Source organism: Drosophila sulfurigaster, chromosome 3, assembly GCF_023558435.1.
Source record: "Drosophila sulfurigaster albostrigata strain 15112-1811.04 chromosome 3, ASM2355843v2, whole genome shotgun sequence".
NCBI classification, from domain to species: domain Eukaryota; kingdom Metazoa; phylum Arthropoda; class Insecta; order Diptera; family Drosophilidae; genus Drosophila; species Drosophila sulfurigaster.
In genome coordinates, this window is record NC_084883.1 from 51,768,468 (window position 1) to 51,781,853 (window position 13,386).

Genomic DNA, 13,386 nt, shown 5'->3' on the forward strand with positions numbered 1-13,386 from the left:
TGCAGGCAGTACTTAGTTTTTTATCAGGTAACCGCAATGACCAATTAGCTGCATAGCGCAATACTCATATCCGGCAAAGTGGCAAATGTTTGTGTGTAGATCAAGTACAGCGATGCCTGACATGACTTAGTCATTCCACGCGTGACAGCTTTCCCTGCTTATAAAAATTAAACAGAGCAATATGATAAAGTACACAATAATTTTGCCACCAAGCTTCCGCAATAAATTATAAAAGCAACAGCCGCACATTTGAACTTTGCTAAAATTGTTTTAAAGAGCCTTAAAATGTCATCACTTCTCACCCTTAGTTTGTATAGGCATTTAGACATGAGACTTTCAACTGGTTCCATAGTGTAGCGGTTATCACGTCTGCTTTACACGCAGAAGGTCTCCGGTTCGATCCCGGATGGAACCATGTGTGATTCTTTTTGCATTTTTTTTTTTTTTATTTTTAATTATATAATTGTCTAATAGTTTTCAACTAATATAAAACAAAATATAAAGTATTCTAAAAGGCTAAAAAGTAAAACCATCATGCAACATTAAGATGACTTCATGCAACACTTTGTTAAGCAACCCAGCGACCATTTTAGTTAAAAATAAGTCTTTTTAATTTTCCAACCATTTTATTTGTTTCAGTAACTAATAAATTAGCTAATTTTAAAAATAGGGAAATTAAAAAAAAGTAAATTTGCACCATGGTTCCATCCGGGATCGAACCGGAGACCTTCTGCGTGTAAAGCAGACGTGATAACCGCTACACTATGGAACCACCTGGCAGACTGCCTGCCAAATATCAGTTTTGTTACGCAGGCTATGTCAAATAATTTTTTAAAGCATACTTACCGGCGCAGCATTCTTAGAGCCTTTAAGAACCCAAGTTTTATTTACCTTCGAAAATGAAACAAATTTTGTTGCTAATATTTAGTATATGTATTGTTTATTCAGTAGTTTGATTTTAAAAGCGAAAGCACGCGTACATTAATTGATACCTTAAGCAATTGCATCTAAGTTTAAAACGGTTATGCTTAGTGAGATACAATAAATTAGAATTAGAAATTAAATTAAACATATTGCACCATGTTGTTCAACCTAAAAAGTATTAACTATTGCAGACACCTACTATGTATATAAATAAATTAACAAAAACAGAGCAAAATGATTGCACGTTAATAACTAAAACCCACTGAGCAAAAGTATTTCAAGAGATAGAAAAGCAAAAGCAAAATCAAAAGAAACCAAAACTGTGCACGAAGTCCAAAGGCCAAGGATCGGACTACAGATACTGAAGATGGCTTCCTCTCTGTCTCTGTCTTTGTCGCTGTCTCTGGCACTTGACATTGAGTGCTTCAATATCGTCGCGCCGTTGTGGGACGTGGAACACCCGAGGTGCGTGGACGTGCGGACTTGGTGCGCATAGGATTGGCGACGCCATCGGTGTTATAGCTGAGATACACATGCGATAGATCGACAAAATCCGGCTCTTTACCTCCAGACTTATGTTCGATGTGTTTGCGCATATTGTTGCCAGTGTAGGCGACACATTTCAACTGCCATTCGCCAATGTCCTCGTTCCAATTCGTATACTGATTGATCATCGATTGGTACTCCTTGGGCACATAGGAGTTGAGCACCAGTTCGCAGAGCGCCAACTCACGGGACAAGCTGCGTATGTTCTCATAGATGCCCTCCTTTTCGCGTTGATGCTCCTGCTGTTGATCCGCCAACTCGGACTTGACACCCATCAGCATTTGCATCACCCGATGGATCTTCTTAGTGATCCCAGTGCTGGCATCTTGCAGCGTCGAGTAACGCTCCTCGATGTCAATGCGTTCGGTGGCCTTTTGTTGCAGCGTCTGACGCAACGCTTCCTCGGACTTTTCACGCTCCTCCAGCTCGGCAATGGACTGCTCCAGCAGCTTCTCCTGTGTTTGCGCCTTCTCCAGCAAATTCTCGCCGCCCACGAGGATTTTACCCTCCAAGGAGACAAGCTTATTGCGCAGCTGCTCCTGCTCCGTCTTGGCGTGTTCGATCTCACGCAAATGCTCGTTCTTCCGCATGGCCAGCTCCTCCTTCTCCTCGTCGGTCTTCTCACGCTTCTTGCGCGGCTTCTTTCCGCTATTCGGGCTGCTGGCTGCAGCAGGTGTTGCTGCCACTGATGATGATGACTCCATCTCTATTTCTAGAGGCGCCTCCAGCTCATCATCAGCCGTATCCTCGTCGTCGTCATCGCCCTCGCCATCGCCACTTGGCTGCAGTTCCTCTTCGAAGCTTCCCTCCTCCAGCTGCTTGCGCAACCGAGCAATCTCCTCCTGAAAGTGTCGCAACAACGCATCCTTGGGCTCCTCGTTGATGTGCATGCGATTCTGTATGTTCTTGGCGCGACTCGCATAACGCAGCGTCGATATCGTCTCCATGCAATTGCAATCCGCTGGACTAATGGTGGCGCACATCACCGTCTTGGAGTTGCCGCCCAACGAATCCTGCAGCAGACGCGTCAACTTCGAGTTGCGATACGGAATGTGTGTGCTTTTGCCATCCACCAAGGCGCTAATCACATTGCCCAGCACCGACAACGAAAGATTGATCTTGGTCGCTTCCTTCAAACGCTGTCCACTCGCCTGGGTCTTGGACTGACGCTCCGAACCGGCCAAATCCACCAGCTGCAGCTTGCCCATGCGCACATGTTGGACACCGCCTTCGCCCAGTTCACTGCTCTCCACGGTGATGGAGAAGATGGCATGGGACCGAGAGGATTCCTGATTCATTTTGGTGGCGCCCACTGCGCGATTCTTATTGCCCAGCCGCATAATGTTCTCGAGATCGTCGGCATTGTGCACCACATAACCACTGAGATCTTTGACAAAGACGCCAATATCTGGCCGTTCCTTGACTTCCAGACTCTTACTCACATCCTTGCCGAGCAGATCTCGCACCTCCTCGTTGTAGATCTCCATGTAGCTGACGCGCACCAAGAACTTCTGATTCTCCCGCGCCTTTGCAATGTGTCCAAAGATGTGGGCAAAGGCATTGGGGATAATGCCCTTGGTTTGTGGTGAATCCGGATTCCCAGACATCGTGTATGTTTTGCCGGTGCCCGTCTGGCCATAGGCCAAGATGGTGCCATTGTAGCCCTCGAGCACCTTGTCCACAATGGGGCGAGCCGTGTCCACATACAAATCCAGTTGGTTGGAGGCGCCATCGAAGACGTTATCAAAGTAATATGTTTTGGGCGGTTCGTTGGCGGTGGCATTTGGCTTCACCACGGTGATGGCACGATTGATTTTATCCACTTGAATGGCGCTCAGTGCTCCGGTGGCCAGCTCATTTTTATCCATTGGTCGGGAGCGCACAACAACACGAACATTTTCGATTTCGTCATCGAGCTGCTGCTGCTGCGAAGTCGTTGTTGGCTGCTCCTGCGGCATTTTTAAGGGGAAGACTCTTTAAAACACTAGCTTACAACAATTAACTACTTTTGCGCAGTGTGCACTCAATAAAAATCAATGTTTTGCGTTTCTTTTTGCATTTGTTTATGCATCCGTTGCTAAGTTGCCTGTCTACCAGTAAATTTATTGCAAATTGCGCACAGTGTGGCCAAATCTTTTGCAACAGTGCGGGGGCGTTAGATGCTGTAAAGTGAGGAGCAATCGTTGCGAATACTCTGTTAATCTTGTCGAGTCGCAGCTGTTCAGCCAAGTGAGGAGTTCTCGCTGTTATCGTGGGAAAACACCATAATAACCGTTACAGCTGTTATGAACGGAACAGGCTTTTCATTGTTAAGGCGTACAATAGTGTAATTATTTATACAATACTAGCGTGCTTTTCTTTCAAAAATCCAAATATTAAGCATGGAAAATAACAGTTGTTGCTTCCATGAAATTGTTACCTAAATCCAAGAGAGTCAAAAGCTTTAAAATTGGCAGCCAATAAAATCCAATGAGCAGCAGTCTGTTAAAGCTCTGTTACGCATACAATAGACAATGTTAGGCGTGTGGAGTAAAAGCTGTTAATTGACTGCAGTTACCGCTGTTAATTTCACCGTTGCTGTTAAATGCGGGGGCGTTTGTGAGGAGCAATTCATGCTAAAGGTGGAGCCACTATGCTTAACAACAACGACTACCTATGCGCGAGATGACGAGTAAACATCTGCCAGCGAGAGCGAGAACGACCCAAAGAGCCAGTGGAATAGATAGATTCGCGCTGCCCTTTAAGTTTCTTTACACGACAAAAAGACGCAGAAAATTAAACTCCGGCCAGCATGGCAGCGACATTGCGAAGATTCAATGGCTTGAGATTGCTGAAATCTACGCCAGCACTGAATCTGCAACAGGTAAAAACCGTCATCCTCCAAACCAAACGTCATCCGAAGACAAGCACAAAAATTTTTCCGACTCCCCCGGAACAAAACTCTCAAAGCAGCGCACAGAATTCATATAATTTTGCCCAGCATTAATGCATGTTTAAGGTGCAATCAGTCAGAGAATGCGGAAAAAATGTGCAGAATCCGCATAGAAGTCTGAAGTGCAATCATATAGAGATTACACCTCGACCCACAATTATGTAACTCCATGCAAAAAATCATACAATGCAATTTTTGTATTAAGGTCATCGTTGCTTAATAATTTCTCCTTTAATTGCAGGCCAAGAACCTGTCCACGGCTTCGAGTTGGGCAAATAACAACAAAAAGGTGGGTACAAGTCATCAAAACGTAGACGAAGCATTTCATAATAGCCAAGGCGTACCTAACCTCAAAACGCGTTTACTTTTCTCTCCCCCGTCGAACGACGCTTGTGTGTGTGTTGTTGTGTGTGTGCGTGTTAACAGCTGATCGGTGCTGTTGGTGCTTTGACCGGCGGCGTTGGCGCTTTGCTGTTCGCCCTCGAGCAATCCGTGGAAGCCTCAGGCACTGAGGTGCATTCACCTGCCCAGCCCTGGAACCACAAGGGTCTGTTCTCCTCTCTGGATCACCAGAGGTAAGAGTCATTGGACCCACCTCCTTGCTCCTATTGATTGCTTATATCCTTTTTATAGTGTGCGTCGTGGTTATGAGGTTTACAAGCAGGTGTGCTCCGCCTGCCACTCGATGCAATACATTGCCTACCGTAATCTGGTTGGCGTCTCCCACACCGAGGCTGAAGCCAAGGCCGAGGCCGAGCAGATCACGGTGAAAGACGGTCCAGATGATACCGGTAACTACTTCGATCGTCCCGGCAAACTGTCGGACTACTTCCCATCGCCGTATCCCAACGAGGAGGCGGCACGTGCTGCCAACAATGGTGCCTATCCACCAGATCTGAGCTACATTGTCTCCGCACGCAAGGGTGGTGAAGATTACATCTTCTCGCTGTTGACCGGCTACCATGATGCGCCCGCCGGTGTGGTGCTCCGTGAGGGTCAGTACTTCAACCCGTACTTCCCTGGTGGTGCCATTTCCATGGCCCAGGTGTTGTACAACGAGGTGAGTACAAGCGATCACCTTGTAATGAAAATTCGAACTATGTTTAATCGATCTTTTTCGTATTGATCATCAGGTCATTGAGTACGAGGATGGCACACCGCCAACACAGAGTCAATTGGCCAAGGATGTGGCCACGTTCCTTAAGTGGACATCGGAGCCGGAGCACGATGATCGCAAGCAGATACTGATCAAGGTGATTGGCATCCTTGGCTTCCTGACTGCCATCTCGTATTACATTAAGCGACACAAGTGGTCATCCCTCAAGTCGCGAAAGATCGTCTTTGTGCCCAAGAAGTAGATGCTATGTTTGGAATTTGATTTGATTGTGCGATTGATGGCGTGTAGAATTGCAGTGTTATCGCGCGGCTTTACCGACTAATTACAGAAACAAATAAATCAATTTTAAGCATAAACCAATCCAAAAACAAACAGAAAAATTACACCACTTCAATTGCAAATTCAAATAACAGCTACAGTTACAATTATCAAGGAGGAAACCAAATCGACAAGGAAAAACACCAGCAGCAACAGCAACAACACACAAATCGGAGAGTTGCAACTAAATAAATCGAGCAAAGAGCCTAGAAAAATGAATAATAGAGATATTACATTTGCCATGTATACATCTACTATAATTCACATTATGTATTTAAATAAACAATTGAAAACTAAAAGCCGTTGAAGCAGGTTTCCTCTTTCATTTGGGAAACTTTATAGAAGAGTTTATTAAACCTAGAACAAGATCGTACTTCTGAAGATCTATTATATCTCTATTGAACCTCTACTATATAAGACGTCTTTAAGCTTTTTAGATTGTGAAATAAGCTTATAAAATCAAGGACTGAAAGAAATTTTTCTAATGAATTTATAGATTATCTATAAGAATTTAATATTTCATAATTCAGTCTACAACTGAAAGTTATAATGTAGTTTTCTTGAACTAATGATCCTCCCTATGATCCTTCTTATTTCATTGATTTAATTATCATATGAAAACTAGACTGGAAACCCTTTTCTTATAGCCAAGCTTTTGTTTTATTAATCTAAACTATACAAGGAATGAGAGCTGAAACTAAATCGGTCTTGAAAATATGTTCTATTTCTCTTTAGTATACATCCTGACAACAAATTAAACAGTTCCTAGTTTTATTTAGGATTCTATCCAAAACAAGTATCGCATACCTTTCATTTCACAGTACGCTTTCAATCCATTTAATTAGTTTTTAATTGAAGATAGCAATTTGATGGTGGCTCAGTCGAGAGGGGTTCAAAGTAAACTTTCCGATATCAAATCAACAATTCAAATCGACCTTATAATTCAACAATTCAAACCCATTACGACTGATGCGCAACCATATCGTGATTTGGCTTTTCTTTTTTATTGGATTATTAATTGTTTTATTTAGAAGCTTAAATTAAAATATTATTTTAATCATTTTTTCATCGTTCTGCCCGTTCGACTTCTTCATCAGTTTAGTGTGTATGTGTTTTTTGTGTGTGTGTGTGTTTCTGTTTTGTATAATTGTTTAATTGCTGTTTTTTGTTTTGTTTTTTTTTTTTTTATATATATATTTACCGCAATTTGTTAAAGTTTATAAATCGTGTCTCACGTCCCAATTGAAGAAGGAAAAGAATAATTAAATTGTTACAATTGCCTCGGTTCGGTTCATTGATTTTTTTCTTGTTTCGTTTTTTTTTTTTTTTAGTTTTGTGTTTTGTTGTTTTACTACAAAATTTTTTCTTAAATTTGTATATATATATTTATAATTAATAAATCTTTTAGTTATGCAAAACAATAATTGCGGCTCTTTCTACGTCTCGCTGAATTCTTTAGTTTACTGATTTCTTTGACATTATCTTGATAATCATTTTTCGTTTTTTATAATCTGCGCGTGAGTAAAATTAAAAATGTAACTTTTTTTTTCATGCTTGTTGTGTGTGTTTTCTTTGCATTCTTGTTTAGTTATTTTGGTAGTGTGTGTGTATGTTGTGTTTTGAATTATGTTTTATTTCTTAGTTAAGAAAGTGATAACCAAACATGATGATAATATTCGTACGACGCTCGATGACGGAAGGGACGACGACCATTTCATATTAAATTGTAGTGACGTTGCTCCTGGCTCTTCTTTCAGTTGCTGTTGCTGTTGTTGCAGTTGCGTTCGCAGTTGTTGTTGATGTTGTTGTTGCTGTTACACTTATAGTATATTTTGCTTTAGTTGAAGTTTTGCTGCTGCTGCCAACGCGCTGACACACACACACACTCACACACATTCAACAAGAACAACAACAATGCAGCTCCATCTTCCAACAACACTTCTACTCCCAATCCCTCTCGCTAGGGGGAGATTGAGGCGACTTGAAGTGCTGTTGATGTTGCAGTTGTTCTAGTTGCAGTTGTGTGTAGTGTTGTTGTTGTTGTTGCTGCTGTTCTTGTTGCTGTTATGTTTTTAGTTGTTGTTGTTGCTGGTTGTTTGTGGTTGCTGGCAACTAAAAACAGCTACCTTCTGGCGGTTGTGCCAATTTCAAATTCTCTTTCATGGTCATAATCCTACGTATTTCCTGCAGCATCGTTTTTATGGTATATTCGCGACTCCATCTGGCCAACATGGGCACTGATCTATGATCAACCTGTTTTCAAATAAATAATTAATATATGTGTGTAAAATTTATGAGATTTTCTACTTACCACGCCATTATTCTGATTAATGCAATTTATATTCACTTTTGTTAAAAATCTGAGCGTTGGTGGCTCATCCGGATAACGTTCGCCGCACTCAATCTTTAGTGAGTACATTCGATTCTCGAATGGTGTCTACAAACAAAATCGAACGAGTCATGTGAATTACAAATTTTCAATTAGAATCTTAATTAGCTGGATGATTAGAAAAATGCAAAATTTACTCTCTATCTCCCATTCATATTTATCCCCCCATCCGATTGTTGCAACCACCAATAATTGTTCACTCACACTAACTGCTCAATTCACTTCAGTTTTAGTTGCTTCATCTCTCTCTGGGTGAGTCAGCGAGGCGCCGCCGTATGCGGTGCAACTAACCATGGTGAGTGCATATTCATAATGATTCATCATCATGCCGCTGCCACACACGGAATGAGCGCGCCACATTCCACCACAGCCAAATAAATAAGTATAATTCAACTCTACTCAGTCAATTCCAAATGTTTTCCCTCAATATTTTGATATACGATTAAATATTATAGGATTAAAGGAAGGTTTCGCTTTAAGATAATCGATAGGTATCTCGAAAATAGATTTATCGTTGGGGTAAAACACAATTCAGCGTTCCTATTGACTCGTAACATAGCATAACGATAAATGTATAAGGTGACTTTGCTTTGTTTACAATTCAGAAATCGCAATCCATAATTATTTTGAATTGGGGGCTTCTTTAAAATACCTTTTTCAAGTAAAGTTTTTCTTCTGAAGTTTCATTATCTATCTTTTTAAGTAGAAAAGATCCAATTCTCCCGTTCTTTTTATTTTGTATACAAAATTTGCACTCCTCTCATAAACATATTTTTAAGAGAAGTAAACTAAAATAACAATATTTATACTATTTCGATGCTCAAAGTGATATGTTGCAGATATTAAAATGTTACATTGTTATATCTATTCTCTTATACTATCAGCTAACTTTTGTCTTTTCAGTTTATCGATAAATTCGGTAACTCACTAACCGTTAGTTAAGAGTTAATATGAAGATAAAACCTAGATAAATACAATTAATTTTGTAATCTTCACAAAGAATGTCAAATAGAGGTCGAGAAACCGGCTTTAATTGGAAAAGATCTAACGCCTATTCTAATTCTTAAATTATCAAATAAATTCCCCAATTCTTCTGAAATATTCAAACTTATAAAGTTAGAACTCTAAATTTCCTGCACAAATGTAAATTCTTGCCTTCCTTTTGCAGCTAATGCAGATATTTTTGCATTCCTTAACTAAATACAAAGTGTGTCACATATTTAAAAGATTAAATAAAATAAATTCCAGTTCTGCTTACTATAATATTATAAACATTTGTTGAAGTTTATGGCTAATTACAACATCGCAACCCAGAAAGATTAAATTCCTATACTTGTTTATGTTTGGCTAGTTCATTAACTTTATTTAACTAGTCATTTGACTTATAAAATTATTTACACGCGAAATTACTTAAAAAAAAAAAACATTAGCTGCGCTTGCTTGTTGTTATTAAAAGTAATTTCAGTTATGCATAATTTACATGCTGATGTTTTGAATTTACGCAATCGAATAGATAAAATATCTATAATCCAACTGGCTGATAAGGTTTACTTTTTTTTTTTTGTGCTGACACGCGGCTTAATTTCAATGACGTAGTTTATTATGGATGATAGCAAAAGAGGAGGAGAGGTGTACTTACTCTAGGGGGGCCAATGATCATGCCAATCCAATAAGTGAGCGTCATATCATCGTCGTTTTCCAGACCCCACGAAATGGTGCCATCGCCAACACCCTTCTGGCCCTGATCCAGCTCCTCCAGTAAGCGGAAATTTCGTGGCACCACTGCAAAGATATCGAACAAGAAAAAAAGGATAAGATGTCTGTAAATGTCCAATAAGATACGTAAGTAAAAGGCAATAATTAGAGCGTGTTTAGCGCGTTGTCATGTGTTCCATAGTCGTCTTGCTCTTCCTCTTTTCATTGTTGTTGTTGTTATGCGTCTTCTTCGCTCGCATTTTCGCAATGAAAAAAAAAACGGAATTCTGTGAACACCTGACGAACGAAGGGTGTGGTGTTGGTTGCTTTGCTTAGTTCGCTGGTTGCCTGGTTTAGTTCCAAGTGTTAGTTTTGATCCCCCCACCGCCCCCTTATTACACACACACTCACGAGACATAATTTTTGTTCAAACGCATTTTTTTTCGTGTTGCTGCAAAATGAATTTACACAAACAACAACAGGCGGCCAACTAATTTAATTAGAAATTAAAAGAAACAGTTTTGACCAGCGGCAGAAAGAAGCATAAGACCAACCAAGAAAGAATGAAAAAAAAAAACACAAGTGAAAAGGGACACAGTCCAATGACAAGGGGGGAATGTCGGTGTATGTGTGTTTGGTTGGTGGGCGGCGAGGGGTTGCGGGCGATTCTGAAATTGTCAAGTCACGAAGCAAAATTACTGCATAGACACTGCAATTGCAGTTTGGTGAACAAAACTCCGCTTGCTTGCTTGTTTTCCCCCAATACTATATGGAAATAATATGCTCGTTGCTTTTTATCGGTCGTTTCTTTTTTTTTTTTCCTTTTTGTCTTGCCCATTTTGCTTTCTTTTCCATTTTCTTCACACCGTCGTGCAGCGGTCCCGTCATCGTTCAATAAAAAAGCGAAAAATTTTGCTTGCGCACACGTTTTATGACGAACATTCGCACACATTTTAATGGTCAAAATTCGCCCACGGTTGGGCCGGATTCGCGGACACGTGCATTTCAATCAAATTCCTTGCCAAATTGTTAATTTTACAAATTAAATTCTTACCAACGCCGGTACTCGATGTATGCGCCATTGTGGTTTATCCTAGAGTGTTAGAGATGGTCAAGCATCGATGACACTATCGATGCATCGATCTTTATTTTCGCAAAAATCGATTTCTTATAACAGGCATCGATGTTTTTATAGCCAAGTAATATATTTTTCTTTTACTCCTTTTATTATTTAACAATTTATTTGTTTTTAGTTAATAGCGATTAATTTTATTATAATTATTACTTTAAAAAATGACTTCTTTGAAGCGTTTGTGTATGACTACAAGCCCAAGTTCTAAGATCTACAAATTAACTCCAAGTCGATAAGCCAAAAATAGGAAGCCCTGAGAAAGAAAAGCATTGCAAATCGAAAAACGAGCATCTGTGGTCAACAAAGGATTGATATTTGACAGTAGTTTGAATACTAAAAAGTATATATGTTCATATAACCCCATCTACGGTCTCATTGCGATATAGTGTATTGAATGGTGATATTGATCGATGTTTATATTTCACCGATGCTATATGCTTTAAATTATTAAAATTATATTTAGTTTTCAGCTTGTCTCTTCAAACAAAAAAACTTTCTTTAAATCTTGTAATACTTAAGTTTAAGATGACCGTGAGCTTAATTTCTAGAACATACCCCGATATCTAATAGTTGATTGCACTCTATTGCAATATTTTGAAATTACTGGAGTTGCCACACTTTTGCCGACAGGTGACACACTCACTGAAAACTATCGATATGCATCGATACGTTTGTTATCAACATACCTAGACGAATTGGACCATTTGCGACGCGTCAGCTTTTTGAAACCAATTCCAATTGTTCGTCTTATCACAATTAATTGATGTAATTGACAGCCAGCTTCTTGCATCCCACATACACTGAGCATAGACTAGTCGATCTGCAACGACAATGGAATCCCTGTACCATCAAACCAACAGCACACTCAAAGAAATTGAGCAATGCTTTCAGAGACTCGGGCAGATTGGGCCACAAGAGGCGCTTGACGTGGAGAACGCGATACAAGTGAAAATAACCCAAGCCAATTCGTGAGTCATCCAACCCCACCTCAAACCCCAACAACATCAGCTGTTACAATTTCGCAATGCATTTCACAGCAACTGTGACCGACTCGATGTATTGTTGTTCAAAGTGCCGCCATCGCAACGCCAAAGCTCTAAGCTGCGGATAGATCAGCTCAAGTATGACCTGAGACACTTGCAAACATCACTACAACATGCGCGCGATCGTCGTCAGCGACGCCAACAAGAGATCAGCGAACGGGAGCAGCTGCTAAATCATCGCTTTGCAGCTAATAGCAATGCACCGAACGAGACGTGTCTGCAATTGGATTACGAGCTACAGCACCACACACAGATGGGCAATGCGCATCGGGGAGTAGATGACATGATTGCCTCGGGCAGCGGCATACTGGAGAGTCTCATATCACAGCGGATGACACTTGGTGGCGCACACAAACGCATTCAGGCCATTGGTAGCACTTTGGGTTTGTCAAATCACACGATGAAGCTGATAGAACGCCGATTGGTTGAGGATCGTCGCATCTTTTTGGGCGGCATGGTGATCACATTGCTGATAATCGCACTAATTATATATTATTTTATCGTGCTGTAGTCAAAATACGAACGAATATCAAACTATTTCGAGATTTAAATTAAATGTACTCTATTTAAATGAATGGGAGTTTATTTGATGCCAGGAGCGAACCAGTCGTCGATTTAATCGTCGCTTTCAAGCGAAATGTTGCTGCCAAACCGCTGGTAGAGATGAGCCTTTAATTCATCCATTTCAGCTTTGATCACCTTCGCCTTGGCCTCGATGCTGGCAATTTCCTTGAGCGTTTGATTCTTGGTCTCGGCGAGCAGTTCTTGTGTCTTGCCCAGCTTGTGGGAGAGGAAAACTTCGCCAATTAGAAAGGGAATGTCCTCCTCCTCGTCGAAGAGCTCGATTTCCTCGAGCGCCTCTTCCACACACTTGAGATCATTCTTCTTCATATCCAACTCCACTTTCAGATCATCCATGCGCGCATTATGCTTGGCGAAGCGGTTAATGCGCTGTTGATCTTCGAATGATATATGCACATCATCGTGCTGTGGGAGACAATATTGATTTAGTATTATTTATTAGTCAACGCCGCTCCCAGTGATGAGAGGCAGAGGCAAGTCAGGTGTTGATGAGCAAAGTGAGGTTACTTTGATGTTCCTGCAATTGTCACGCGTATACTTACATTCTGAAACACTTTGTTGGTATTGCTTGCAACTTTAGCGGCCATTTCTGTAGTAATTTGTGTGAGTTTAATAAATTAATAATGAATTTTACAAACAGTTGGCGTTTGGGAACTGATTCAGCGAGACCACAATTTCGATTTTAAAATATACCATGTTAAAGCGATA

General features: G+C 40.6%; 5 protein-coding genes and 2 non-coding genes across 7 annotated transcripts; 3 read left to right on the forward strand and 4 right to left on the reverse strand.

Annotated features, from left to right (window-relative positions):
* Positions 1–342: 342 nt before the first annotated feature.
* On the forward strand, positions 343–415 carry Trnav-uac (transfer RNA valine (anticodon UAC)). Its single transcript has one exon. It is a non-coding gene; the product is annotated as a tRNA-Val (tRNA).
* Positions 416–699: 284 nt separating this feature from the next.
* On the reverse strand, positions 700–772 carry Trnav-uac (transfer RNA valine (anticodon UAC)). Its single transcript has one exon. It is a non-coding gene; the product is annotated as a tRNA-Val (tRNA).
* A 137-nt stretch (positions 773–909) lies between these two features.
* Positions 910–3,591, reverse strand: LOC133842552 (kinesin-like protein KIF3A). Its single transcript, XM_062275693.1, has one exon. It carries the CDS (start codon positions 3,426–3,428, stop codon positions 1,350–1,352), a length of 2,079 nt encoding a protein of 692 aa, XP_062131677.1. The 5' UTR covers positions 3,429–3,591; the 3' UTR covers positions 910–1,349.
* Positions 3,592–4,155: 564 nt separating this feature from the next.
* On the forward strand, positions 4,156–6,136 carry LOC133844096 (cytochrome c1, heme protein, mitochondrial). Its single transcript, XM_062277928.1, has 5 exons — positions 4,156–4,333; positions 4,644–4,691; positions 4,829–4,977; positions 5,036–5,462; positions 5,536–6,136. The coding sequence occupies exons 1-5, from the start codon at positions 4,262–4,264 to the stop codon at positions 5,758–5,760; spliced, it is 921 nt and encodes a 306-aa protein (XP_062133912.1). The 5' UTR covers positions 4,156–4,261; the 3' UTR covers positions 5,761–6,136.
* A 695-nt stretch (positions 6,137–6,831) lies between these two features.
* LOC133844104 (ubiquitin-conjugating enzyme E2 variant 2) lies at positions 6,832–11,127 on the reverse strand. Its single transcript, XM_062277938.1, has 4 exons — positions 10,976–11,127; positions 9,866–10,008; positions 8,149–8,274; positions 6,832–8,090 (listed from the first exon to the last, which is right to left on the reverse strand). Exons 1-4 carry the CDS (start codon positions 11,001–11,003, stop codon positions 7,950–7,952), a joined length of 438 nt encoding a protein of 145 aa, XP_062133922.1. The 5' UTR covers positions 11,004–11,127; the 3' UTR covers positions 6,832–7,949.
* A 575-nt stretch (positions 11,128–11,702) lies between these two features.
* LOC133844102 (probable Golgi SNAP receptor complex member 2) lies at positions 11,703–12,880 on the forward strand. The gene is made up of 2 exons (XM_062277936.1): positions 11,703–12,021; positions 12,091–12,880. Exons 1-2 carry the CDS (start codon positions 11,885–11,887, stop codon positions 12,605–12,607), a joined length of 654 nt encoding a protein of 217 aa, XP_062133920.1. The 5' UTR covers positions 11,703–11,884; the 3' UTR covers positions 12,608–12,880.
* LOC133844105 (probable prefoldin subunit 4) lies at positions 12,642–13,362 on the reverse strand. Its single transcript, XM_062277939.1, has 2 exons — positions 13,221–13,362; positions 12,642–13,083 (listed from the first exon to the last, which is right to left on the reverse strand). Exons 1-2 carry the CDS (start codon positions 13,263–13,265, stop codon positions 12,712–12,714), a joined length of 417 nt encoding a protein of 138 aa, XP_062133923.1. The 5' UTR covers positions 13,266–13,362; the 3' UTR covers positions 12,642–12,711.
* Positions 13,363–13,386: the final 24 nt, after the last annotated feature.

Excerpts from the sequence above, each read along its gene's own strand:
- LOC133844096 (XM_062277928.1), top strand. The coding sequence starts at position 4,262 with ATGGCAGCGACATTGCGAAGATTCAATGGCTTGAGATTGCTGAAATCT. Across the intron at positions 4,978-5,035 it reads TCCTCTCTGGATCACCAGAG|TGTGCGTCGTGGTTATGAGG; the intron begins GTAAGAGTCATT and ends TCCTTTTTATAG. Across the intron at positions 5,463-5,535 it reads CCCAGGTGTTGTACAACGAG|GTCATTGAGTACGAGGATGG; the intron begins GTGAGTACAAGC and ends ATTGATCATCAG.
- LOC133844102 (XM_062277936.1), top strand. The coding sequence starts at position 11,885 with ATGGAATCCCTGTACCATCAAACCAACAGCACACTCAAAGAAATTGAG. Across the intron at positions 12,022-12,090 it reads AAAATAACCCAAGCCAATTC|CAACTGTGACCGACTCGATG; the intron begins GTGAGTCATCCA and ends TGCATTTCACAG.
- LOC133844104 (XM_062277938.1), bottom strand. The coding sequence starts at position 11,003 with ATGGCGCATACATCGAGTACCGGCGTTG. Across the intron at positions 8,275-9,865 it reads TGATCATTGGCCCCCCTAGA|ACACCATTCGAGAATCGAAT; the intron begins GTAAGTACACCT and ends TTTTGTTTGTAG. Across the intron at positions 8,091-8,148 it reads TTAATCAGAATAATGGCGTG|GTTGATCATAGATCAGTGCC; the intron begins GTAAGTAGAAAA and ends ATTTGAAAACAG.
- LOC133844105 (XM_062277939.1), bottom strand. The coding sequence starts at position 13,265 with ATGGCCGCTAAAGTTGCAAGCAATACCAACAAAGTGTTTCAGAAT. Across the intron at positions 13,084-13,220 it reads CCAACAAAGTGTTTCAGAAT|CACGATGATGTGCATATATC; the intron begins GTAAGTATACGC and ends TGTCTCCCACAG.
- LOC133842552 (XM_062275693.1), bottom strand. The coding sequence starts at position 3,428 with ATGCCGCAGGAGCAGCCAACAACGACTTCGCAGCAGCAGCAGCTCGAT.